A 27,961-nucleotide genomic window follows, 5' to 3' on the forward strand; every position below is an offset into this window, starting at 1 on the left:
ACCTGAGGATAATTTAATAAGATGTCAAAATACCGGCGACGGTGGGCTACTTTTCTCTATCGGACGCCAATCACAGCTCGCCCTGTTTTCTTATTTGTTTCTTCAAATCTCCTGCGTAAAAATAAAGGAGCGGCTGGATTTAAGAGTCGCTAGTGTCCTTATAGCAAGTCCCACTCCTCCTGCCGGTCTTTTCACAATCTCTCTCTCTCTCTCTCTCTCTCTCTCTCTCTCTCTCTCTCTCTCTCTCTCTCTCTTTTGCTCTCGATCTCTCTCTCTCTCTCTCTGTCTGCAGAGGAAAGTGAAGGAAGGATCTTGGCATGCAGCTTTAGGTCAGCTCATCTTGAAGGGGTGACACCAGGCGGAACAACGACATCCACTGGCGGCGCATCAGTGAGAAGATTGACGTGCGGAGAGAAATTACCGAGAGAGAGAGAGAGAGAGAGAGAGGGAAAGAGGGAGGGTGGAGGGTGGGGGGGCAACAACTGGGGCAAACACCTCCACCTGAACGACAACTGATAGATTCATAATATAATGTACTAATTTATTCAACATGATGCACAGTAGGGCACATTATGCAAAAATTATTATTAGACCAATATACAAATTATAAGGATAATTATTATTGCAGTTTCTCTAATAACAGCTGTGGTGGGTTTAACCATGAAATATTGTTTAGGGTATAATTTTCTAATTTTTTTAATGATTGCCTTAAGCATCATGTCATAAATCATTTGTGGAATCATAATGATAAATGATGAAATTCTGAACACAGTTATCACGCCATAACTAGCCTGTAATTTCTACTAACTAAATGCAACTAAAACTATGCAGGATATTATTATCATAGGATTATCAGAACAAAAGCATGTCAAGCCTAAATGTCTGTAAACTACCAACGTGCAGTAGGAATAACCAAGGGAAGGGTAAGCTTTACTTGCAGCCACCTAAATTAATTAAAGTGTACTTAACGTGGATTTTGATGATTTTAAGTGCAACCTAATAGATCTCATAATGCATCGTGTGAAGCAGTTTTCAGCTGTATTGACAGGGCAGCAGTTCTGTCTAAACACTGAGGTTACTCTTATTGAAAACCATTCGCCTACCCAAGTTTTGCTTTTGTAAATCAGGAGTCCAGATGTGACACTTAAGGCTTCTATTTACATGCAAACAACATCAGGTTTTAAAAATAAAAACATTTGAAGACCAGATGTAACTGCATTGTTTTGCAGGATGCATCCCTCCCTCCACTGTTGTGCAGTTCGTCCTGCGGTGAAGCTGCTGCTCCTGCAAACCTGTTGAACATCGGCAGCAGAAGTTAACAGCGCCATCTTGTGTCAATAGAAGGAAACGACCGACTCCGCCTGTGCAGCACAGCGGCGTCTGCTACTTTTCCCAGACGGTGGAGGCATTACCTCGTTTATTGAATGAGCTTGAAGATGATTGGCTGCTGCAGATCTGACATGTAGATATAAACTGGCGCTTGAGTAGGCTGATGGTTAACTGAGTTCCGATCTGAGATAGCCTACTTACAGTTGTACTGAGATTTCTTTATTGTTCATCAATCAACAGATGCTGTCACTGGTTCAAATGAAGAGGGAGATCTTGTTGTTTGGCTCAGAGACTTTTCATGTTTAATAGGAAATATCTCATGGATCCTAAAGTGACATAAGTGTAACCCAATTCACACAAATTAAGAATAAATTATAACCAGGATAGTATTTCTCAGTATTCATACTACATGTAAGGTTACTTCCTCACGTTTTGTAACAAATTTGATTGTTAAATCAACTGATGATAAAGGTTTGTAAAATTTTAGGAGATGTGGGTGTCGAGGCACAAGGTAAAGGTTATATTATCATGCAAATAATGAACTACATAAAGTGTTTAGTAGGTTAGTGTTTAAAGAAGAGTGTAGGCAGAACAGTCAAGAAGACACAGTCAAATTCATTGATAAACGACACAGCATCACTTCCTTTATGATTGTTTTTGTTGTTTGTATTCCTAATGTCAGTTTTGGCTTTACTTCTCTGTTTCACAGTTATCTGCTCTCACATGCAAAGAAGAATAAAAATCTGTTTAATTTACTCTCATTGGAGATCTGCTGCGGGCACACATGCCACCTTCATCACAGACTGGAAACAGAAACTGTTTGATGTTGGGTGGAAAAACCGTCCATATGGGCTGAATAAGAGAAACCATAGAAAACTGCTGTTAATAGAATTTACACCTACAGCAAAACCACCCAAAAAACGGTTGCTGTGGTCCAACACGTCAGCAGAAAACGCATTCAGTCTAATTTTGTGAAATGATATTACGTCCCTTATCTGAAAGTCATCAGATGTTGTCACGGCTCATGGAAACATTGCATAAGAAAAGTGAATTACACAGAGGTATAAAAAGTCAAAAAGTCAAAACATAAACTGCGCTGAACTTCTGAGCCATCAGCTGGTTTGTAGTGGTTAAAACCACAGACTCGTCAGACATATACATTTCAAAAGGACATAATGAAAATCCTACGCATGTAGAAACTTGTTTATGGAAAACATAATGAGACATTTGTCTTTGTACAGTGAAGCAACATGTTTGTCAATGTGAATATAAATAAAAATAGTAAAAGCAGAAATGATCTGAGGTTAAGAAAAAGAACAAATGAGCTCAGCGGGGTTTCACCCATCTCTTTCTTTCTGTCTATCTATAATTGTACTTCTTGATTTTCAGTTAGTTTACAACTCTGAACAATTGTATCTGATTTTCCTCTTTGTTCCGGATCCTGTTCTTCGCTAACTTCTTCCCTAATTTCAGTCAGCAAAACACTGCCTTTGTGTTTTTCCCCAATTTCATCTCTTGTCTTCTGCATTTACTGTTGTTGAGTAGTTTTCCTGTCAACTTATTGCTTTTTTTAGAGAAACACCTCAGCATCTGGGAGGACATTGCTGACAGTGGGTTTGCATCCGTCTTCTGATAGGAAGTTAGAAGTCTGGCATAAGATTGGATGTCTTGTGGAGCCATAGTGCGACCAACGAGTCGCCACTGAAGAGAGAACGGTAGGAGTGACATTTCTGAACACACAGAGATAAATCATTTAAATGACTCTTACAATGAATCCTTTACCTCACTTTTTTTACATCATCAGACTTTGTATTTTCATACTTTGAAAATACTGTATCATCAAATGTAATTATAAGTAGGAAGTTCATCAAATTTTTATTTATTTGACATCATAAGATTGATACCAAATATGAAAACATGTCATCTGATGACTAATTATTCAGCTCTGTTTGAGTTTTAGTTTGTTTAAATTGCATTATATATTATATTATGTAGGTATATATTATTCTAGGCATCACAAACAGGTGTGTTGTGAACAAAGCTTTGAATACTAATATTCAAACACTGCGCAGTGCTCAGTGAGTTGAAACGTTATTTATCAGTGTTTACTGTCACTGTTTTGTCTAACTTGTCATCACATTTCCCTCCCTTCAAGAGAAGGGGAATTCACAGTCACTGTAATACATGAAATGTAAATGACAGGCAAAGCAGGAGGGGGAAGTAAGACCAGTGTTTCCCTGAGTGAGGAAGATGTCGAGAGAACATATGAGGAATATGGACTTCACAAACTTTGTGGAAATAAACATCAGAGATCATTTTATTCTCAGTTATTATACACACAAATTGATACTAAATCATTACTTTACATTTTCCATAAATCACTGCATATTATTGCTGTTACACTCTGTTGATATTGTTATTGTTACAGTACTTTATTTTAACTGGATACAAAATATTAGAGGACAATGATTGATCTTGTTTGTTCATTTGCGGTGCATGATTGATTTTGAAACATTCATAGGTCAAAGTTGTTTTTGTATTCATTGCGTTAAGACAAACAATACAGTACTGCTAATACTCCTCCAGCTTTAGAAAATACTGAACAAAGCCACAACATCCAAACAAAGACACTTCACGCAGAAGTGTGAGAATAGCACAAAAGCAAACACGTCAAACAGATGACTTCCTTTTAAGGGGCCAACATCCCTTCAAAATCCACATGCAACCTCTCAAAACACACACATGTAGAAACAAATAGACACGCACAAACACAACTCCCACCTATACACACACACACACACACACACACACACACACCAGCCTTCCTCATTGTGCTCACATGCACCTCTCTCATACGCTTCCTGTTTGCTGTGTTTGTGCGTCGCGGACTCAGACGTCTTTGAGTGCAGCACAGAGCAACATCCAGCGATTGATTTCACTCTTGTTTCATTGCACTGCTCTGCCTTGCCCAGGATGTGGCTTTGTCTGTTAAACCGTGATGTTTGTGGTGAATGAATGGCAGTGGCTCTGAATTGGATAGACTTTGGCGTGTTGGACTCTTTAGACAAGAACAGAGGATATGGATGCAGGACAGTAAACTTCAGGTAAGACAATGGAGGTGGTAATAAGTTTATTTTGTGTTGAAGGGCATCTGCTTCCTGCCCTGTGGGCTCTGATGGAGCCAGATATCTGATGGAGCTGGGGCCATATGTCCTCTACTTAGGTCACTCATATGATGGTATGTTAACATCTTGGGGACTCTGGAGCTGGCTTTGTCAGAGTTGACTTTTACATGTCATCCTGTTTTGAGCCATGTTAATGTATTTTATTGTATCAGACATCATTTCTCTGCAATGTTAACACCTTAGGTGTCTTGTTTTCTGTCTCGTCTTCTGATAAGTGATGTCACTGATGGGAAAAGTAGGGCTATCATTTTGACAGCCCCCCCTCCTGTGAGCTCATAGGCACTCACTCTGATAGCAGTTAGAAACTTCTGCTTTTTTTTTTCTCTATGTAATTCATGTTTTCAATAAACAGTGTGGTAACAGAGACACAGAGGCACGTGTGAGGCGACCGGACATCGTCTCACTTCAAGCGTCTGTGTCTGTATCTGCAAACAGTATTTTAAGCCAGTTTGACACCTGCATCAGCACATTTAACTGCATGATGAGAAGGGTTCATGCTGCTCAGCCAATTGGAGTGGTTGGTTTCAGTTGAGTGGGTGAAGTTGAAATTGATTTGAGCATTTAAATGTATATGAAAATTGTATAAAACTTCATAAAATGAACAAATACTGTTAACTTTCTATTACGTTTTTCATCAGTTTATAAAGATATAAAGACTAGCAACTGAAAAAACCACAACAAGGGATGCAAGCAAATAATCCGTTTAGAGTAACTGTCACTGACGCATTCAGTCACTGGTCTTTGAGAGCTCCACCCCACAGAAACACGACTGGGCCAACACCTGAGCTTAGTGTTCATTTTCATTATTTGTCAGACACGTATGGATTTAGTGAGTCCTCATGAATTACGAGTTAACTGGATGATTGTCAGGTCTCTGAGTGTTGGCTGTTAGGTCGTGTAAGTTACTCAGCCTTTGAAGATGTGTTAATCGTATTGGTTACATAACTGAGACCAGCTCCTGACAATACATTGGATTGTCAGGACCGTCTTATTTATTCTCTATTGTTCTGGGATTTCAAGTCAAGTTTCACAGCAGTCAAGTCCAAGTCATGTCTCATGTCTGCATTTTTGTCAAAGTTTACGTCTCAAATCTACAGCGCTCTAAATTTCTGTGTTATACCTTCTGAAAGACCTTGTCTTCAGATAAACCACATCAGTTTGGTACTACACTAGGCCCAGGGATTGAGAAAGGGTCCATTTGATTCTGAAAAATAAAAGGTGGGTAAATTGTGCTTTGATTCATCTCTAGCCATGAGATATATACTACCTTATTTTATCCAGAGCACCTTTCTCTCTCAGCGTTGATCTACAACGTAATGTGAATACCATAACTATCATTTTTCTTCAAAGTAAAAACTTTAAATGTACTAAATGAATTCCTTGTCGCTCTCATCCTGTCTGTGAGATGACAGACTCTTCCTGTGCAACCACAGGAAGGGATCACGTATTCTTCTTAGAAATTGTCCAATTGTGCAATCAGCCTGAATACAAACATCTCCTCCTGTTGAGAAATATAAACTGCCAGAGTAGCTGCAGATTTAACGTGCCAGGCATGAAATGAACAAAAACATTGAAGGTGGGCGATTCTGGCAGCTTTTATTGTTTACCATAGTTATCAGATATGAAGAGTGTGGGTTGTCACAATGTGTGTTTTTCTTTTATGTCACATCTAGCAGAGGTGATTGCAGTATCCAAGTGCAACATTGTATGTTATTCACAACATTATTTCCTGTTTGTATCTTTTACGGCTGCGCTATCAGTAAAAATCTTCATCTTCGCTTCACTTTGAGGTCAACACTCTCGTGTGTGTGTGAACAGTACATCTGTGCACATGCACAACCCACCTGTAAGTACAAAAAAAAACATTCAGTGATGTAAGCCTTAAAGTATACGAAATGTTTTCCCCCATATCACACAAATGTAACCAAACTCGCATTTCCTCTGGAAATCACAGATATCTGGATCCTCATTCTTTGCGGCATGATATAACATGATGTTCAGTGTGAAACTGAGAAGACAAGGAGACCTGTTTGTGTAGGAAAGCCACCACTGACTCCTAGTAATGTGGAGTTAAGTGCCATCACCTGATATTACAGAACCTGATATTTGCATTTGTGGTAGTTTCATCATATGTTTATCAGTGTTTATTGAGGAAGTGAAGGCCAAAAGTTATAAAGAGCGTCTTTCTATTCTCTAAGCAACAGACTAAGCTCTGTGTTTGGTGCCATAGTTAGATGCACAAGGGCAGATTGTTACATCCAAATGTATTTTTAAAGCTGATACTTCCTTTTTGAGTCACGTCTATGCAGTTGCACGTACTATAGTTCCACATGAGCAAGTCCCACAAAAAGAACTATTGTAAGTAAACAACAATTTTGCAGTAAAACCTAGACTTGTTATGAAGGAGGAATCATCAGCAAATCAAAACATTTTCTTCTGAAACTGCATGCAGAAAACAATGCTTTAAAAGGAAGTTATTCCTGACCTTGGAAACAGCCATTGACAGAACAATTTCACTTCTCAGAGAAACTTACAGTGCTCAGAGGAATTGGAAATTTCAACATCTGCAATTCCATTAAAAGCAGGCAAACTCCATTTGCCGATACTGATTACAGGATATGATCAAAAGCTGCAGAACAGAATAGTTAATAAATTGACTTTGAGGTGAGATTGCTGCTTCCTGAGGCCAAGAATGGACTTTGATGCTCATCTGTGAAACATCATTGCTTGGCACTGGAAAATAACCAGTAGCCTCATTGGGTTAGCTTGCAACCAAACATGAGAGATCCTCTCTGTTTGAATTGTAAGTTCTCACCGGTAGCGGTTGTTTGAACTAAAGGGAAGCACTTAGTTACAGTAGAGCTTTGGAGTTGGACCGCTGTTGTTTCCTAAAGCCATAAGAGACCAGTTCACATCCAGTAGGTCAATAGAGCGAGAGAAGCGGGATAACAGCTCTGTCGGCGAGCAGAGGAAGACTGGATGTGATTATCAGACTCAATCAATCAGGGAGTGGGGGTCAGTAAAAATGACAGGCACATATACAGCACACACACAAACACACATATATATATACACACACAAGCTCTCCTCCGTGGTCTGTGGGAGTATATCTGAGAGTCCGATCACACCACAACAATAGGGAGGCACCTGCTTCCTCAGCTGCACAGGGAAGCTATCTTCCTGTGAGGAAGCAGTTGGTAATGGGATCAGTGGGAGAGATGGGGAGCAGCCTGTGAGGAGATGGAAGGAGAGGAAAGCGAGGACAGTATGAGAAAGAGAAAGAGAGACACAGGTGGAGGTGCAGCACTGGAAGTGTTCACTTTGTCTGGGAAATGTCGACACTTGTAACGCTACAGAAAAGGAGCAAGAGGGCTGAGGGAGGCGGATAAACAGAGGATACTGTATGCAGAGAGAGACATTAAACGGGATGAGGGAACAACTTGTAGTGTGCTCTGTCTCAGTAAACACTTTGATGTGTGAGTGCATATAGAGTGCAAAAATGAAAACTTGTTATTGTGACCAAATTAAATCTGAGAAGGCATCCTTAGGGGTTCATAGCTTCTACCTGCAGCTTTTCATGACATCAGTAACCTGATATGATGACCTGCAGCAACAACCCATAAAAGTATTGTGCCAAAATGGGAGCTAAGACCATTCAGTGTCCTAAATAGCTACCTGTATCAGTGTGTATCTGTGTTCAAACAGTATCTGCCAACCATTTTACATTATAATTCTGATCATTTTGACAATTTTGTGCTTCCTTGGGTTTTCCTTGATCTTGGAAACCATCGTAAGGTCTACAAGAAAAGAGGGTTAAAGTTGAGAAAAGGGTGAAAGGATGTGGTGGATTGGATTATTTGGGATGTTATTATTAGCAATGTGATCAATGGAGGAAATAAGAAAGTCAAAGGCTAAGAGGAATAGACAAGAATCTATGCTTAAATGTAGTTTTATTGTTGTCAGGATCAATGGTTTCTTGCTTTGGTGGCATTTATCAGGCATGGCTATAGTCCTTTTTTTTAAGACATTTGTCTTTTTGTGTACATAGGGAATGATTTTGAGATAATGAGTGTGATTTTGTGTCATGTGATCTCCTAACTGTAGGTGTCAGTTTGTCTGTACGTACAACCTGCTTTCTGTTCACATGAATGTTTGCCTGTTGAAGACCTTGATGATCAAACCGTTGCGTCACTAAACCTTTCATATACTCAATCTTTGGACAACCTTTCTGTTCCCTTTAATTACCTGACGAGACAGGTTCGGTATTGTTATGGTAAATTCAAAGTAAACCCACTTCATCTTTGAGATTATTCCATTTGCTCATCCGCCGCACAAAAAGCTACTTGTTATTGTATGACTGTTGCAAGTTGCAACCATGAAAAAGTGGAAGTGACCTTGTTGACTTTCAGGGATGTACTGCATACATCCTCTTATGAAACACCAGACTCACGCATTTGCAACACTTTAGCAGAGATCTACGTAAACAACTGTGATGACACTCTGGAGTTGGGATTGAGGTTTGGTGTTAAAATCCCAATCAGTGTTATAGCTGTACCAATAGAGCCAGACAGCTTTGTTTAGTATATGTTACAATTGTTCAGCGCGATGTTTTGTCAGTTAAATTCACCAATAGAACTGATCTAATGATTAAATGAATATACATGAGCCTTGGATGTATTTTGAAGCTTCCAATATGCTTGTAGTTGTGCTCATAACATGTTTTCAGTTAACCACACCCATCATGATTCTTCATTCCTTATGGTAATTTTGAGTGCAAAAAAAAAACCCGTTCTTACACCAGTGGAGGCTGTTAAATTTGTGATTTTGTATCTTTTCTATGAAACTGAAATCCTTCTCACACCCTTTCAGCTTCAAACGAATGTTCAATAAGGCAAAAAGAGGTTCTGAAAAACAAACCTGACGTAGTTAACAGAACAATTACTATTGCTTCTCCTAATAATTTCAATAACAACCGTAGCTCACTGTTCTAACAGCCTACTTTCACTGCATTATACCACCTCATATAAGTTCTTCACCTCTTTTATTACCTTTACATGTCTCCATTGAACCCCATCCTGGATGCAGGAGTCATCACAGCTCTGACTTATTAGTTCCTTCCACTCTCACCGGGCTCTCATCCAGCTCTGTACAGCCCTGACAATGACCGGAGCCCTTAGCGAGTATCCAACACGCTGGGCTCTATACTTCTGCTCTGTGCCACTTGGGACACCTCTTAGACACAATACCTCTCTGGGGAGGAGGGACCGCTGAGAAAAGGGCTACGTGGACGTATTGTTTAGGTCTGGAGCTGCTGGTATTGTTGTCAAATGGTTACAGTAGGAAAAGGAGTGAGTTGGGGATAATTGAGCTTCATTCCTCTGGCCTCTTGAACTTGGATTTGCATGAGCTTCCTGCCCCACTTGTGTTAATGATGAGGACGTGGGTCAGATGTCTGTACAGTGTCAACAATGTGTGCATATGCATGTGTGTGTGTGTGTGATGTATGAACAATTGTTCATGTGACACATGTAACACAAATATTATGTTTGTCCGTTGTGTCGCTCATGCCCCCTTATTATGTTTCCAGTTGGCATGCATTCAAAGGTATGGCTGTACATTTTGGGAAATATGCTTTTTCGCTTTCTTGATGAGATTAGATGATTGTTACCACTGTACTACAGCATTTGTGTGTTAAATATAAGGCTACATCCAGCAGCTGGTTAGCTTAGCTTGGCATAAAGACTGGAAACAAGGAGAAACTGGGAACCTGACTCTATCCAAAGATAACAAAATCCGACTATCACAACTCAGTAATTAACACATTAGGTTTTGTTTTGTTCAATTTGTTAAAAAAAAATAGTGTGTGTGGTTTTTATTCTGAATCACACAAATATTGCTCTCAGGAGCTAAATAGGTTATGACCCAGTGAGAAAGAAACAGTCCATACACCTATAACCAATCAGCAAAGGCTGAACAAACTCTAATTAAGATTCTGGATGCTGATTGGTCAGCCCTTAAGTGGCTGCACAAGAGCTGCAGGAGAGAAAGAAAAGTGTGAGGGAGAGAAAGAGAGACAGTAGAGGAGGTCCTTTCTACTTAACATGTTTATAAGTTAATAAATGAGCTTTAGAGATGCTGGTAGGCCAGGTAGCTATTCTCCCCTGTTTCCAGTCAATATGCTAAGATAAGCTAACCAGCTTCTGCTGTAGCTACAGTCTTTCTATCTTTCTATCAATCTATTCGGTGTAGTTCCCAAAATGTCAAATTGCTGCTTGTGTGTGTGTGTGTGTGTCAGGCAGGTTTATTAGGTGAGTGGGTGTGTGTGAAATTGAGTCATTCATTAACACTATTCGTTTGACAGACTTGTTTATTTCTAACTTGTATGGTAGCTGGGGAATTTGTCACACACTCTGGGGAAATTTTAAGATGTAATCAGGTGAAAGAAGTTCGGTCTTTGATGTCATTGCTCATTTTTGTGTGCGTACTGACCTCATTCTGTAACCAATGTTGTTGCAGATTTCACTGATAAACCTAAAAAAGTGACACAATCAATGGCGTCGTTGCACAACCTACACTAAACATATAAAAGTAAATGATTTTTGTTGTCTGATTCTGTTGACAGCTGTAACATACTTATATTTCCAATATATTTGTGACCAGTTAACAAACACACAAAATGCTTATTTGTCATCAGGAAGACAAGCTCATGAAAGTACATTTAACTCACATTAATATGGTCAAAATATGAATAATACACTTACAGGAAAATGTGATTAAGTTTTTGAGTGTTTGGCTCTACAGACATAAATAGCTACTCAAGTTCTAAAATGGCAAATCTTTAAAAAGCTTTGTCCCTTTTTCTTTAGGGAAGTATTTGTTCTGCTTCTCAAATTTGGATGTTTCCCCAGTATTAGTACATACATGCTGTGTTTCCAAGATAAAACTCCAACATGAGGCAAGCAACAACATAATGCCCAATCGGCAATCATGTAACTTTCCTTTCGAAAGCGTTCCGATGAATATTCATTAGAAGTTCCAGTGAATTCCGGTGTTTGTCTAAAAATAATTCAATCCTACACACAGTCACTTTTAGAATTATTTCCAGATCACATCCAAATTTCAGAGATATTTGCAGTGTCCGCTTTTTAAGTATATTCAAATTCATCCAAGTTTTTGTGAAATGAACAACGTCATAAAACTCAATTCTCACGAAAAAAAACTAGAGAAATGCTGTTTGATTCCAAAAAGAACATGAAAATAAGTAACAACTCAAAAAATTGAGGTGAAACGAGACACTGTGCATAGATTTAGCAATGTTGTACTTACAAATAAAGAAGTGGTAAGTAAAACCATCTGTTTTTAGTGAAACTGTTTACTTGGTTAGAGATGCAGCATTGGTTGGTTTTTGGTTTTGGTTGGTTAGGGTGGTAGCTTTCAAACTGAGTCATTAAACACCTGTCAACAAGAATGTTGTTTATCTGACACAAAGATATAGAAAGCATTTATAAATCGTAACTCTTTTAAAGTCGCTGATGGGACGTCCCTGCTGTTTCAGTATGCATATAGCTTCTGACGAGATGTGCTCATAACAGAACTGAAACAGCTTGCCACACCTGGGTTGTCCCAGTCAAATGCACTGATAAACAGAAAGTTAAAAAAGTGAAGTTCAACGTATCTCAATGAGTCAGTGGTGAAGATATGATGGACTAACAATGTTATGGTCATACTGGAATGATATGTTTGACTACATGCTCTCCATTTTACTATTTGGTACTGATTTTAAATCTAACATCACATGGAGGCTTCTTTTCGTATATCATAACAGTCGTGAACAGTCAATTGTGAAAATTGTGGGCTTGTTTTGTTTTGCCTAAATGTTGTTGCAAAAGCTTGCTGAGGACTACTCAAATGTCACAAATCTAACAGAAATACTCATCCTCCTTGTATCATGTAATAACTGCTTGTAGGCATATCTTTATAGTTGTCCATTATGTATTTTACACTAATTACTAAACATCTGTGCAACAAGAGTTTCAGTGAGGCTTGTGTGTGTGTGTGTGTGTAAAACATGTGAAACTGTCATTCCTTCTTACAGTTTTTAATGGTTTGTGGAATAATAATAATTTAAAGACAAAATTGGCGGCTAGAAGTAGAGGCTGTTTGCTGTTGTATGATTTAATATTCCAAATATATCACTGGAGCTTACAGCGTCCAATCATATGTTGTTGTACTGCGTGTGACATTTCAGGAACTTTGGCAACAAAACAGCAATACAAGCAACTCTGTGTCTGTTTTTCCTTCCCCTCAGTGTATTTTCATAGTTAACAGCCATCATGCAAAACAGACATGATAACACATGCTGTCCATGAAAAGAGAGGAGTATGTGTGTGCGTGTTTGCATGTGCTCATGCATGCATACAAGGAACTTGGAAATTAAAGATAATGTTCCACAGAAGAAATGAATATGAATTGAGTTATGTATCATATTTTGATATTTAACATCAGCTCTCTTTCCTGTCCCTCCACAGAACCTGAGCCGCAAAGATGCAGCACACCTCGTGTACAGAGGACAGGATCCAGCATGCTCTGGACAGGTGTCTGAACGGGCTGAGACAAAGCCCCACAGCAGAACAACACTGGAACGGTAAGACTTAAGAGCTACATCAGCGATGAAGATCACTGTTGGGTTTTTGGTTGATCGGTTTACCATCAAGGGGAAAGCTATTCAGCATGTGACAAAAGATGAGCAATGTCTCCTGTGGGTCTGAAGGGAACTTTTCAAAGCCTAAAAAAATTCAGGGTTATCTCAGATTGGAGACTTAAAACAGAAAGCCTGTGTAACAAACTGGTGGTGTGGAGTTGGTGGGCGTTTGACTGGCAGGTATCAAGTTGTATTATGGAAATTGTAGGATTCAGCGTGATTTGGTGCTTGGTCCATAGCTAGGATATCTCGGACTCTGCTGCACCAATTTTGACCACTCTTTTTAAAATCTGTTTCTCAGAAGCCCCCAAAATTCTCCACCCCCCCAAAAAAGTCTGTGTGGTTGGTTTCTCGTGTATTTTTTCAATACTTGAATATTAGTATTTTTAAAAATACAAAAAAGAAAAAAAAAAGCAGAGCGAGTGCATATCTTTGCCAAGGTATGCACCATCTTCTAAATCAATTTTATTTTAATAATTGCAATTTTTTTTTAATCTGCATTTGCAACCAGATCTGCATTCAAGTGAAGTGCTTTAAAAGGGCCCCCTGGTGGCACAGAGGTTTATGGCACTGACCATGAACTGCAATGTACCTGATTTGACCCCAGCTTGAGACTTTGTTGCATGCTATTCCCCATCTCTCTTTCCTGTAATTTCCTGTCATCTCTCTCCTGTCAGGCCAATAATCACTTAGGGCCCCTGGCCCTGAACCTTCATGTTCATGCCAGAAATCTTGGTGTCATTTTCGATCCAGCTTTAAAATTTGACAAACAAATTAACTCTGTTGTGAAAGGTTGTTTTTTCCAGCTAAGAAATATCGCCAAACTTAAACCGTTCTTCTCATTTAATGACTTGAAGATTGTCACAAATGCCTTGATTTCCTCTCGACTGGATTACTGCAATGCTCTTTTTTGGGTATTAGCCAGTCATCCTTGCCTCGCTGACAGCTGGTGCAGAATGCTGGTGTGAGGCTACTAACTGGTCCAGTAACAGAGACAGCATCACACCTGTACTGGTGTCCCTGCATTGGCTGCAGGTCAAGTATAGGACTGAGTTTAAGGTTCTTTTATTTGTTTTTAAAGCTTTACACAGCCTGGCGCCCCCGTACATCTCTGAGCTCCTCTGCCCCCTTTCCATCCCCAGATCTCTCAGATCCTCAGACCAGCTGCTCCTGGCTGTCCCTCGATCGAGGCTGAGGGGTGAGGGCGACCATGCGTTTGCTGTAGCCGCCCCAAAACTTTGCAACAGTTCACCAAAGGGACCCTTTATAAAAGGGTTTATAAGAATTAATTAATGGATTAATCAGTGGTTAATAAATTTTATTTATAAATCATTTATAAGCCATTAATAAGCATCATTTTTGGGTTGAAAAATCCCTCCTTTATATACCGCCATAACATTTGCTTTATCCAATTCTTTAGGAATACAACTCTGACGTACTGTTCAACCACTTACCCTCTGGAAAGGGCTGCAGAGCATCCAGACAAAAAGCCATTTGTTAACATTTATAGCTGACAATTTTAATTATTTTCATAAATGATATTAAATATAACTGCAGACGTGACTTAGAAAATGTGAAACACTAACCCTTTATTAATAACTTTCAAGACCTGATGACTTATCAGAAAGTATGAAATATTTCCCCCTTTATTAATGATTCATAATCATTTATAACTGCATGACTGACGACGTATCATGAAGTGTGAAACATTTTCAGTTACGGTAAGGGTTACCTTTGATTAAGCCATTAATTCATGCTTATGCCATTTATAAAGGGTGCCTTTTTTTACCAAATCATAATATACATTATGTGTATTTAAGGTTTTTGATTGACATGCTAATTTTGGCCACTCACAGTTTATTTAATCTTTATTTAATCAGGCAGTCTCATTGAGACTAAGATGAATATCCAAGCGAGACCTGAAAACAAGAAACTTTCATAAGACAAGAACATAATCAGAAACTACACAGTTAACAAGGAAACAGTTACAAGAATTAAAAAAAAACAAACCCATCAGCTAATAAAGCTTTAAATCTCCAAGAGGAATGTAAGACTCAAGTTTACGGGCAAAAAGGTGCATGGTACCTGAAACCAGTTCTGCCATCAGTGTGAACATGCAAACATGAGAGATATCTAAGTAGTTACTGGATCTTGTGCTGTAGTTACTAGATTTAAACGAGAAAAGAGATGTGAGGTAGTTTGGACGCTTCACCAGTCGATCTTTATAGATGAATAACATGAGATAGTTATTTCCAACCAACCTTGTGATATAGAGAACAGTTAAATTTGTCATTTGTGAGAAAGTGTAAGCATACACATGGTTTAGAGTAAATGCTGAAGTGAGGATAAAGATGAAGAGTGGTTTAGCTCAGGAGCACGTGCATAACACATAGAGGTTAAACCTGTCACTTTCTGTTTTTAAGAAAGAAAAAGCAACATGTTTTCTCAGAAATATAAACCTCAGCACACACAGTTGGATGTGATATCTGTTGTTTACCCCCACAGTGCTAACTCGAACAAAAGGCTGTTTGTTCTCACTTTTTCATGCACAAAGACAGCGTGTGATAGACACTCTGCCATGCACATGGGGCATATGAGTTTTTAAGAGCCTGAGCTTGTTGTTGATGACACTGCTGCTGTAAGATCATCGGGGGAAATGTGTTATTGGGTGTTGGAGGAAGTTGTGTGAATAGACACGACAGCTGGGAGGAAGTGGTGGCATAGACCGCAGTGTGTGAGTGAGGCATCATACGGCAGCGTTACTGTGGTGCATGGTGTAAAAAAAGGGCGGAAGATCAAATCGGCATCAGCCTCCCGCATGACAACCATCGCCGGGGTGACAGATACTGTACAAGCATGTTCTGGGTTTTACATTCGCAGTACATTGTAATGATTTCATTTTGACATTAAAAAAGATGTGTAATAGCTGAAGCTGGAGGTTGTTTTTCAGGTTTCTTCTCTACCTCTCCAGGGATTTGTTGTCTATGACTGTGATTACATTTACTATATGTGAACTTTCACTTGACTACTTTGTCAGTGGCCTTACTTAAGTATTGAAATAATCAAATTGACAACTGAACAGGATCATTCGAAACCTGCAGCTTTATTTCCAGCTGGCATTATCAGAATAATCCTGCAATGCTCCCCTGTGAATACACCTACAGTATAACCTTTAAATAGCACACCACTTTTGAGAGATGTTAGATAACAATCCCGGGTGCAAATAACCTGAGAGAAACCGACAAATTCTTAGAAAACATCTCTGTGTAACCTGAACAACTGCTGATGTGTGACTTCCTTGGAAACCGAGCTCTTTAGAGATGCACTTCTTGAGTCGTTGAGACCGAGGGATCATATGGAAAGGAAGGTGCTTTGAGGAGTCAGCGATCACTTTCAGTTGTTTTTTGTCAGTGTGGTTTTTGATACTGTATGCACAGCTCTTTCTTATGTCATTTTCCCATTTCACACTGTAATAGAAAACTAAAAATCAGAGCTTGGTGAACTATCACCCTCTCCATCCTGTTAGGATGAAAGGTAAAGTATCCAGGGAGCTTTACTTAGTGTACCTTTTAGTACCAAAAAGATGTCCTATCAGGGAGGATACCAATTATTCGTTAACTCTGTTACAACAGGAAATCCGCCCTGCCAGATTTGTACATATACAAACATCCTTTACTGAAACATTGAACAAAAGGTGATAAAACACACCCTCGAAAGTACGACAGCACTGACAGTTATGGGCATTACTTTAAGTTACATACAGTTACATATAGTTCATCACATTCTCAAACCCAAAGACAAGAGTAGCTGACCCCACCTCATTAATGTGGTGTTTCATATATATAATGACAGTTGTCTTTCCCTGTTTTTGTTTTCTGTTTCATGTCATAATACTCTTTCTATAGTTCTGCTGAGGTCAGAATCTACCACATATAGTAATCATAACCATATCAAATGATATATTATTACACTGCCGGCCACATACAAATACACAAACAAATAGTCAGCTGTGGTCCTACTGCGGTACTGCTTCTTTCTTTCAGTTTATCTTCTGAGAGAGTTTCAAGACGCTCACTCTGCACTAGTCTGCAACAAAATGCAACAAAACCCGACAGCTTATGGTGAGACTTAACTGTAATGCATCACTGCGAGTTGTGCCTATTGTCTCTGGAGAGGAATGGAGAAATGGAGCACAAAAAGAAAACATTTTTTGTTGTCCTGGTTAGCAGTGCTGCTGCCTGCGCCTTTGTTTGTTTAACGTCCTCAGTGGTGGAATAAGCATGTATAATATACAGTATGTGACATGCTTAATAATATCATCTACACGTGTATACTCTTAATTCATTTTGACACTGGTAAAGTGCTTTAGTCCTTTAATCTCTTCAACCCACTGATGTGTCGGTCATTACAAACACATGCTTTGTGGCACAGCATTACTGAAATCCACAGAATTTAATTTTAAAAGGCTTTAGTGGTAAAACCAGGGCTAAAGAGGCTAAGATAAGCTCTTCTGCTTTCAGGAATGTTTTGTGTTTGCTTTCAATCACAGTGAACGTCTTTCTGGTGATGGAACATGTGACTTTTGTATCTCTTTCTATGTTTAATGTGCGGCTATCAGTGTGTGTTGAACATGTATAGTATTTACATGGATCCACATGTGCTGTGTTTCAGTGGTGATGTGCTCGGCGGGTCAGTCAATGAACCGCTGGAGCCTGGAGGAGTTGGTGAAGAGGGACCCAGAGAACTTCCTCATCCTCTTGCAACAGATTATCAGAAAGACCAAAGAGGTAGGAGGACAAAGGTTAAAGGTCATAACCAAAGAGAACATATTGTTTCACTGTTGAAACAGTGACATCATTTGCGAATTTTATCCTATCTATAAAGTCCTATGTGTCTATCTTAACATGTTTTCAGGTTCAGGAGCAGTGTCAGTACGAGCTGGTGACTCCCCTCGCTATCATGTTCTCCTCCACACTGCTTCAGGTACAAATTGTTCTCATTTGGATGTTATCAAAAAGTTGAACCTTTTGTCACCTCTCTTTCAGATGCAAAAAAACGCTCTTTATCCCAAAGACCAGCTGGTTCCTCATTTTAAACCACAATGACGCTTGTTTGAGGTGTTCCTGTGACAAAAGCTTCTAGCGCATCAGTAAAAACATCGAAACGTACGATAGACTGACTTGATAAGAACCGCAGGGTTTAACAACATTGCTTCTGTTTTTCGCTGGAAAACATTTGATTAATTTTTTTTATTACTGGTTAGACATTTAGAAAGTCAAGACAAAACACAATGGTTATAGACATGTATTTTTACACATATAACCATGTATTTGTTTGTCATAAAGCCTGTTCTATAACATTACACAATAAAAAAAATCACTAAATGAATGTAATGTATGCAACATGTTTTTAGTTGATTATGATTATAAAATGAAGCAGTAATGTAATAATGGATAAGAACAAAAATATATAATATAAGCTGATATTTTCAGTTGAAGTCATATTACATTATTATGTGATTAGGAAGAAGAAGCCAACCTTCTCTCCTAATCAGTTAATCCAAACAATGAGTCACATAATTTATCGCTGATTTTTTGATAATACTTGTCTCATTGTTTGAGTCATTTGTCAAAGATCACCTGATTCCAGAAATTCCCTTTGCTGCTTTTCTCTGAACGTCATTGCAAATTTCATACCTTTGGGTTTTTTGAATAATGGTAAAAAAACAAAAAAACAACTCAATATCACCTAACATACATGGAAAGGACATCACAGAGAGTATATAACTGTCCACCAGACATATAAGAAATGTTAACCCTGTGAGCTTTGAACAAGTCTTGCTGCTCCTAAATAAAACCCCACTGAAATAAAGTACCTTGTTTATACTTTGGTTGCAGACACCGTACTGTCCTCCAGACACAGAGCTGCTGGAGGAGGCTATCAAGGTGTTTCGTTGCTTCCTCACCTGGCCTGAGCCTTACTGCATTGTGTGTAGGAACCTCCTCTCCACACTACAGCTGGAGATCAAGGCCCCAGGTAAATATAGAGTAGATGGGTTCATTCTGTTTCAGGGCCTCTCTCTCTCTCTCTCTCTCTCTCTCTCTCTCTCTCTCTCTCTAACAGTCACACACTGTTTTCAAGCTTTTCTTTTCGTTTTATCTGATCCTTGTACTTGCTTCCCCCTTGTGGCTGGTCAAAGTAATGCATGTGAGTGTACTTGAGGACACTGCCTACAGCACAAACGTCAGTATCAACAATAGCAATGACAGGAAAATGATGAAACTTCACATTGAACTGGACACGACTTCACAATAATGTGATAAAAAACGAACAAAAAGCGGATGTAGTGTAAGCATTTAGGGGGGGAAAAAAAAGCAGAAGCCACACACATGAACACTTAACCTGAAATTTACTGGAAGGGTCAAAGGAAGTGCTTTGTACACAGCAACAGACTGAATGAATACATTTGAAATAACTGAATGAATGAAACAGACATGAAGACAGAGTTTGAGGCACTGTTTGCTTGTTTGTTTGTTTGGGTTTTTTTTTTGACTCACTCTCTGCGTCAAATAAGAACATAAAGCCACTACGTGTATTAGTAGATTCTAGTAGTCTACTTATTTACTAAGTGAACAAATTTCTGAACATGACAAGCTACTTGAAAAAATGCTCTGACTACTTCTCAGTAGCAAACAGCAGATTGTGTGCTCTATGTTGGTAACCCGTCATCTGTGTGCATCTATTCCAGCAGGACGCTCATGAATAAGGCTGTGGTCTTGTCTTGTCTAAAAAAAACCCCACTGTGAGATAAAATACACTTCTCCTTTTTCTATTTTCCCCAAAGGGATTTCCTTTCAGAGACTAGTGAGAGAAGAGCAGGGCCTCAACACCTCCAGCCAGTGCTCCAAGACCATGTAAGTCCATACAATATCTCAATATTGTGTTTATAGCATGAAAAACTGTTGAATTTCTCACATTTCAAGTGTGACTTAGTCAGTGTGTCCATGCCTAAAAAGTGCTGATATTCAGACATCTGTATTTGTAAAGGACCAATACTATATCAGTGCACTGTGTAAAACATGTTTCTACCTCTTTGAATAACTGTGTATTCACAACCATCTATTTTCTGCACTCACATACCTTGTTAAAACAGGCAGTTTTTTCTTAATATGTGACTGCGGTTCACAGTAAGTTTATCTGATCTGACACCACCCTTCTAAAGATAAACAACGTTACTGGGTGTGTTCAAATGATGTGAATTATAGCGCTTAGTTTCATCATCATCAAAGACATCAAAGACATGTGTGTATGTGCTCAAATGCAGAGGACAAATTTCAAATTTCAATGTATGTGAGTGCTGAGAGATGTCAATAAAGAAATCTTAATCTTAATCATGATCTGGAACGCTCCTTCTCCACCCACCTGGCCACACCACTATCACCACCATAGTATCCTGTTTCCACCGTCTCCCATGTGAATTTGTGTGCATGTTCACACACATTACCACTGACACCGTCTGTCTGCTGCCTGCAGGACTGTGCTGCTGATGAACCCAGGCGAGGTTCCCGCTGACTTTCTCTCAGTGGCTGAGCAACTCACTCGCATTCAGCACTCACAGCAAGAGACCTACATCACCCTGATTAAACACGCCTTCCAGTCCACACTAAGCACCAAGTACCCTCTCCATAGCATCCACAGAGCCCTGCAGGTATGTGCTCAGAGCGATGGTTCAGAAGCTCTGGACTATGGACTAGAAGCTATTGATAGTTCTCAAAAACAATTAAATGATATTTTGGAATATAAATTTGTGTTTAAAGTTTCCTTTGTGGTTTGGGATTACATTATGGAATCAATACAGATATAAGTTTAAAAAGAAATCTGACCTGTCAGTTAAAATTACATTTAACCCTTCAAACCTTGTTTGTATTCATTTAAAGTGACTGAATTGCAAAAAAGGCTTTGCATTATATTACCATGTAAGCAATACCACGGAAATGTGTGGCATTGCTACTGTACGCTGCATTATATTCTTAAGGAAGTTAATACAAACCAATAAATTGTGAAATTATTAAAAAAAAAACTTGAACAGGATAATACATGAGTCATGTGTCAAGACCTGATGAGACGTTTGCAAGACCTTTGCATCACCATGTCATAAAATATTCTTCGCAGGCAAAGAGCGTGAATGAATTAGGGGAGATCTTCTCCGCAGTAAGCAACGTCTTAGAGGCGGCTGCTGCCATGAGTGACCCTCTGAAGGGCCGCAGTCATGTGATCCAGAAACTAGAGGAACTAAGGGAGAGGCTGAGAATCCCTGCATCCAATGGAAGAAAGTCTGATGGTAAGAGGGCAGCTTTTATGAATTGGGGTATATATACACAGTGCATCATATGATGTTCATTATACCACTTTCCAGTCGATATTGCTCTGATTTTCTGTCTTTGTGTCTTCTCAGGAATGCTACAGACACTACCGCTCCCTACAGCCAAGTGTTACATGTTTCACTGGGAAAAAGACAACTTTGGTAAAGTATTCAGCATTATACTTTATTGGTTCATATGCATATACAGGGATTATCTTTTTGCTTTGAGGTGCTCGAGATTCACTAAATTCATCCATTAGTTAGTTAGTTTTTTAATTTGGACATATATGATACATATAGAGCAGCATAAAACCAGATAATAGGAATAAAACACAGTGACAGGACTTCAAGAATGAATTAATTGATGAATGTGATTGATATTTGACTATTTTGATTCCTGCAGATGTTCTGAACACCCTTTTGGAGCACGATCCTGACAAACTGGACAGTAATGGGCAAGCTGAGGAGGAGGAGGAGGAGGGGGTTGAGATTGATGATGATGATGATCTTGAAGAAGAGGACGAAGAAGACAAAGAAGAGGAGGAACACACAGTAGGACTGCCTTCAGAGTCTAATGTCTGCAGCAACAACCATCGCGCCTCTACTTTCTCGACCATTTCGTCCGTGTCCACCGCCTCCAAAGACTCCATGTTCTCCACCTTGTCTGTAGCCTCAGAGTCCTACGCTTCATCCCTCTTCTCTGTCACTTCTGGAGCTGATAGTGACTACTTTGATGATTCTGATGACTATATCAGTTCTTCTCCCGTTGCTGAAAAATATTCACCAAAGTCTGCTAAAGCTTCGGCTCGGCTCAGCCAGCACATTTACCGGCTCTTCATAAAACCCAGGAGCCCTCGGTCACTGTCTCGTGCCAAAAGCTTAGGTAACACAGAATCAAAAGAGCTTTTGGTGGTGCGAGAGCAACGCTCCAACTCTCTACCCCAGCAAGTCCTCTCACGTAGTGAACCCCTAAACCCACAAAGTCAGACTCTCAGACATGTTTGCTTCCGAAGGAGGCCTATTCTCAGCAGTGATGAGGACAGTAAGAATATTACATTGAGGGTGGTGGTGTTTGGTGCTGATCATGTAGCAGGGAAGGTGGCGCGGGCCTACAATAGCCTGAAAAGAAAGGAGAATGCATGTCCACGTCTCAGCAGGGCCTTCAAGCTTCAGTTCTACTTTGTGCCTGTGAAGAGGGACTCAGCAGCAGGGCCGGGGAGTCTGAAAGGTCCCAGTCATATGTTTCAAACTGGAAGTCCAAAAGGAACAGCCTTGTCTAAAGTAAGTATGAAAATACTCCAATCAAACTTCAAACATTGAAGTTTTTTCATATTTCATAAGCTGTCAGAAAGCTGAGTTGTACAGATGTTTGGTGTAAAGAAGGTCAGATGGTGACATGACAACATTAGACAAATAACCCTTATGAGAATTCCACTGTTTGTTTGTAATCGTTGCATTTTCTCAAGCAGGATGGGGACAGTACAAACGACATTGCCCATCTCCTTGGTATGTTGGACCCTTGGTACGAAAGAAACACCCTTACCCTGCTTGACTTGCCTACCAACGTCGTCTGCCAGGTACAACCAGAATCTGACTTTTACACCGTCTGACCAAACATAATCCAAAAGTCGAGTGTTCACGATTATCTAACTAAGAACATGACTGATCTCCAGTTTAGCCTTTTGCATTTTCATTCTGCTCTATATTGTATTAAGTGTTACATTTTGTTGTTCTGCAGCAAACCTCAAAGACGGAGTCAGACTCATATGATGGTTCATATGAGCACCGTCTACCCATCCTGGCTGACTTGGTCCTGTATTACTGCCGTAACGCTGCCCGGCCAGCTCTGATCCAGCTCTATCAGGCTGAGGTCAGACACTCTTTGAAACAAAAGACACACACACACACAACTATAATACACTATATTCATCCTATTTTCTGCCAGGGACTCATTTTAAAGACATGTAAGGCCTGGTATCCAAACCTTGGCACCCTTGTGAACAGAAATAGGACCCCTGATGCACTCTTAGTAATAACTAATAAAAATCTGTTCCAAAAAAAGTGAGTGACTGGGGATCTTTGTTTTGTAGTTGACGTTAGCTTGTGGAGAGAGGAGGACCGAGGTGTTCGTCCACTCCCTAGAGTTGGGTCACACCGCAGGAACACGAGCCATCAAGGCCATGGGTGAGTATGATGCACACACATGCCAAACACATGCCATATCCTAGCAACTGTGCCACAATAAATAGAATTCTCCCTAATTTCCATGCAGTAAAATGCATCATCGGTTATTATGAGGTTGAGACTGCACTAAATTTATGGTTGAGGAACATCTGCTATTTCTATATCATGATTCACTTTACTTCTACTTTTCTGGTTTCACTTGTCATCACCATCATCGCACTTCTGATTTTTAATTTCCTTGGAGAAGTAAAACTTCAGGGACGGCTGTGTACACCTCATGTACATGAACAACCCCGGTTGTTAATGTGGAAATGACTTTACTTCATTCCATTACTCATAATGTTCTCCACACAAAGATTATCCAGTTTATTCACTGGCTGCTATCCATAAAAATGTGTCACCAAACTTAAGTGCCAGTGTTTTTGTTTTTTTTCTCCTGGTAGTAAATTCAAATTTTGTTGCGATTTATAACAGTATTGTATCTCTATTCTGAATTGTCTTACCGTACCACTACTCTCACATGGATCACTTATGTGAATATGTGTGTCTTTTTCTCATTGTATAGGTGCTGCCAGTAAACGCTTTGGTATCGACGGTGACAGAGAAGCAGTGCCGTTAATGTTGGATGTGGTATACAACAGGGTGAGATGGTGTTTGATTCTGTTCACTATCGAAATGTGTGTCTTGAAGATGTACTTAAAAACAATTGTATTCATAAATACACCATCTTAATGGCAAAAAGTGTCCCATCAACCTTTTTGGAAACAGTAAATTCTCTGAGATTCGATTGGTTCTCAGTCAAGTTCACTTCTCCACTCAAAGGAAATGACACATCAAAATTTTTTGACAAAATACAAAGTCAGGCAAAAACAAAGCAACGAGCATGTGCTCTGTCCTGACAAAGATATAACTTTTGTCTCTGTGCTTCATGTGGTATAAAGCAATATAAACCTGCCAGACTGGTATGATGTCACTGTTTACTGATGTTACAATACACCTAAATCTATTATCTATCTGTCATTAGATACATACTAGTTAGGCTGCAATTATAATAATTGTGTTTTTTTTTTTTTTCTCATTTTCCAATATTTTATCGTTTTTCCAAAATAGCAACAGCAGTAAACTTATCCTCCCTGCTCCTCTCTTTCAGGTGGTGATTAGTGGGAGAAGCCAGAGGAAAAAAGAAAGCAAAATCTGTACTTCAATAAACTTAACCAAAGCGTGTAAGAATCCTGAGGAACTAGGTATGCTACTGCTTTTGGTCATTATAATACGTGGCTGAGTCACTGACATGTTTCAAGTAGTGCTCGACTTTGAATACACATTGACTGGCAGGTGTAACTCACCTTTCATATCCCACTATAAACAATAATTATGCTTAATTACAGTTTTCATTAGTGAGTCAATGTTTTCACATAGACTGAAATTTGATTGTTTTAAATATAAATTATTCACTAAACTTATAACATCAAAGTTCTATGGTTGATCCAGCTAATGTTAAATACAAATTCCTTGATATTTTCCTTGTTATACCTGCATTAGATGATGATGAAGCAATTACTGTCAGATGTGTATGTGTACTCATACTTAAACTAAAACAATCTCTGTCAGACTCAAAGATGGAGTGCCTGCAGCTCACGATGACTGAGGTCCTGAAGAGACAGAACGGTAAAAGCAAGAAGGGCTACAACCAGGTGAGCCTGATGTGATATCAGTCTATCTCGGTGGTTTGCGGGTTATAAAAAAAGCTCCGCTGCAGCACACTTTCACAAACAACATCTCTATTTGAAGACAGAGACCTCAAAACATTCTTGTCAGCGTCTCATACTCAGCTTTACTGAGGCGTCTCATACTCAGCTCACGTATGCTGTGATAGAAAGTTTTTTAAACTGACAAAGTGATAGAACAAAAAGCCACAACACAGGCAGGACTCGCATCTGTTTTGCTTGTTTGTGTTTTGGCAATAATATTATTGCAACATTAGCTTAATCTCTTAACCTCATTTAGATTTGGAGCGTCGATTTGTTAAAGTCATAACACAACTCAGCAAAATGTTAACCTATTTAAGTTGTTAATTTTCAGCTCAAGGCTCTCTTTATAACTCAAGAGTCAAAAAGAAGAACTTCATAAACAAAACAAAAAGTAACCCAAACAAGCTGCAAAAGCAATGAATATCATATCAAATTAAATGCAAATACTCAAATATGTGTATCAGCACAGTTTGAAGGAATATCTCACCATCAGGCATTTACTTTTGCTGTGATTCTTCAATTTATAGCAGCTGAGCGTGACAGAGGTGAAGGTGGACAAAGTGCAAGTCAGCGGTGCTGGAAACACAACCTTTGCTGTATGTCTGGACCAAGATGAGAAAAAAATACTGCAAAGTGTCACGAGGTATGGAGTAAAGACACACAACACACGCACATACACAGTGTCTGGAAAAGCTGTGGTTTACCACCAACTATTTAATTATTCCAATAAAACGAATTGTTCTGTCAAGTGGTGGTAGCTCCTCTAAACAGACTTGCATACTTTCTTAACATTATATTTCGGGAGTCTCTCATGTCAGAAGTTACAACTCAGTCTCTTCTCAGGGAACATACAAGAATAGAAAAAAAAAAACACATATTAATATCATCCACTCACAACTTTCTCAAGTGTTATCAAATTAACTTATGTGTCTCTCTCTGACCTTTATAGGTGTGAAATATCAGTATGCTCTAAATCTGACAGCACCTCTGACTGGAAGCTAAAAAAAGCCCGGGTCTCGGCCCAAATCCAGCCTCTCAACCCGACCTTCTGCTCCCTTCTCTGCCTGCCCATAGTCACTTTCAGTGGGGCTCTTCCCTGAGACTGCTGGCCTCTGGTTCGGGTGGTTTGAAAGGAAAGACTGTGCATGTTGTACGAGCTTCATATGCTCTGAATGACTGAATGACTGACCGCAGTGGAAATGTACACAGGACGTGTTTTTTTCATTTCTGCCTGGTGCTTTGAAGCTGCCGTGGTTAAGTTCACATGTTGATGGGCTCACATGTCAGTGGCACACAACTGTTGGAAAACAGAAGGACTTAAGCAGGAAAGGTGATCAGGAAACTGCAGACCGGGCTGGCCTGTGATCGTTGACACATACCAAAGGACCCAAGAAACAAAGATGACTGGAGATACAGTAGCTCTAATGATGCTGAGTTCAGCTTTCTCTGCACAAAGCATTTATTCACTGCTGTGTAGGCAACTGTTAAAGTTTCATTCTTCAGGTTTCAGTTCTTCTTTTCCTCTTGGCAGAGAAGTGACCTTACCCACAATAACAGCAGAATGTAAACTAGTCACACAGGGTGAATCTGCAGAGGCTCAGGCGGGATGGCATCCAAACTGGCAAGACAAATATGTTGTAATAAGCAGAGAGATGGGATGTTAAAATTTCAGAACTCTTTCTCTACATGAACATGGAGGACCTCAGGACAGACTGGACTATGTAATGGCTCCATTAGGAGAGATCATCAGACTATGGACACTATGGATACAATTTGTAAATACTATGTTTATGAAATATTGTATTGCATAATATAACTTGTTGTGTGTCTGTTATGAATGGGCTTTTAGTGATAACGTTTCTCCTAAGGAGTTATAATGAAGCCACTGTTTTAACTGAAATTATAAATATGAGCAGCAGGGGGCTCTATTGATATTCAATTTGACTTCAGTTGAAGTAAAGATTACTTTAACAATCTAGAGTTTGTGATATTTTTGTAATGACTATAATGTAGCTCAATGTGTAAACAATATTTTTACTTTTTTAAAAGTTGCTATTTTGGTGCTACAAATACATTCAAATGCACATCTCCCTGATTCACTGCACTTCGCATACTGTGAGCTTTATACTGTATGCATACTGTAACAATGACATTTTTAAAAGATGTGTTTTTGTTTTGTTAATGTAAAGGGAAAATATCCTGATCACCTGACTGAGACTGAAATAGGACTGCATATAAACTAATATGGAATAGAAGCACTTGAATATCTGAATGAATGAATTATAGGAAAATTAAGGTACTTTATCACTGCTCTCTCCCTACATGCCTTCTCTGGTGGAAATATTGCAAACGCAATATTCAATTTATAATTGTATGTCAATCATCTACACAATGGATACATCTCAAATTCAATATTCATTAAAATATGTTTCTACAAGATTAAATTTCA

General features: G+C 39.2%; 2 protein-coding genes across 6 annotated transcripts in view; one reads left to right on the forward strand and one right to left on the reverse strand.

The window, feature by feature from the left end:
• Positions 1 to 264, reverse strand: part of ntn1a (netrin 1a) — a 60,812-nt gene extending 60,548 nt beyond the window's left edge. Inside the window, exon 1 of one of the 3 annotated variants that reach the window (XM_067580311.1) lies at positions 3 to 264. The gene's annotated coding sequence lies outside the window, so the exon portion shown is untranslated. The remainder of the gene's footprint in view (positions 1 to 2) is intronic. The other 2 variants (XM_067580304.1, XM_067580295.1) reach the window with 2 other exon arrangements.
• Positions 265 to 2,789: 2,525 nt separating this feature from the next.
• Positions 2,790 to 27,961, forward strand: pik3r5 (phosphoinositide-3-kinase, regulatory subunit 5). Of its 3 annotated transcripts, none has more exons than XM_067580267.1 (18): positions 2,790 to 3,044; positions 13,043 to 13,158; positions 17,887 to 18,002; positions 18,130 to 18,198; positions 19,113 to 19,251; positions 20,060 to 20,129; positions 20,749 to 20,923; positions 21,388 to 21,556; positions 21,671 to 21,739; positions 21,981 to 22,858; positions 23,044 to 23,154; positions 23,316 to 23,447; positions 23,668 to 23,761; positions 24,327 to 24,403; positions 24,912 to 25,005; positions 25,373 to 25,455; positions 26,040 to 26,155; positions 26,462 to 27,961. In XM_067580267.1, the coding sequence occupies exons 2-18, from the start codon at positions 13,059 to 13,061 to the stop codon at positions 26,610 to 26,612; spliced, it is 2,643 nt and encodes an 880-aa protein (XP_067436368.1). In that variant the 5' UTR covers positions 2,790 to 3,044; positions 13,043 to 13,058; the 3' UTR covers positions 26,613 to 27,961. The 3 variants fall into 3 exon arrangements, with proteins under 3 accessions (XP_067436368.1, XP_067436362.1, XP_067436372.1); XM_067580261.1 differs by lacking the exon at positions 2,790 to 3,044 and adding an exon at positions 4,169 to 4,433; XM_067580271.1 differs by lacking the exon at positions 2,790 to 3,044 and adding an exon at positions 4,172 to 4,433 and having other exon boundaries at positions 23,047 to 23,154.

Source organism: Thunnus thynnus, chromosome 3 (assembly GCF_963924715.1).
Source record: "Thunnus thynnus chromosome 3, fThuThy2.1, whole genome shotgun sequence".
NCBI lineage: Eukaryota > Metazoa > Chordata > Actinopteri > Scombriformes > Scombridae > Thunnus > Thunnus thynnus.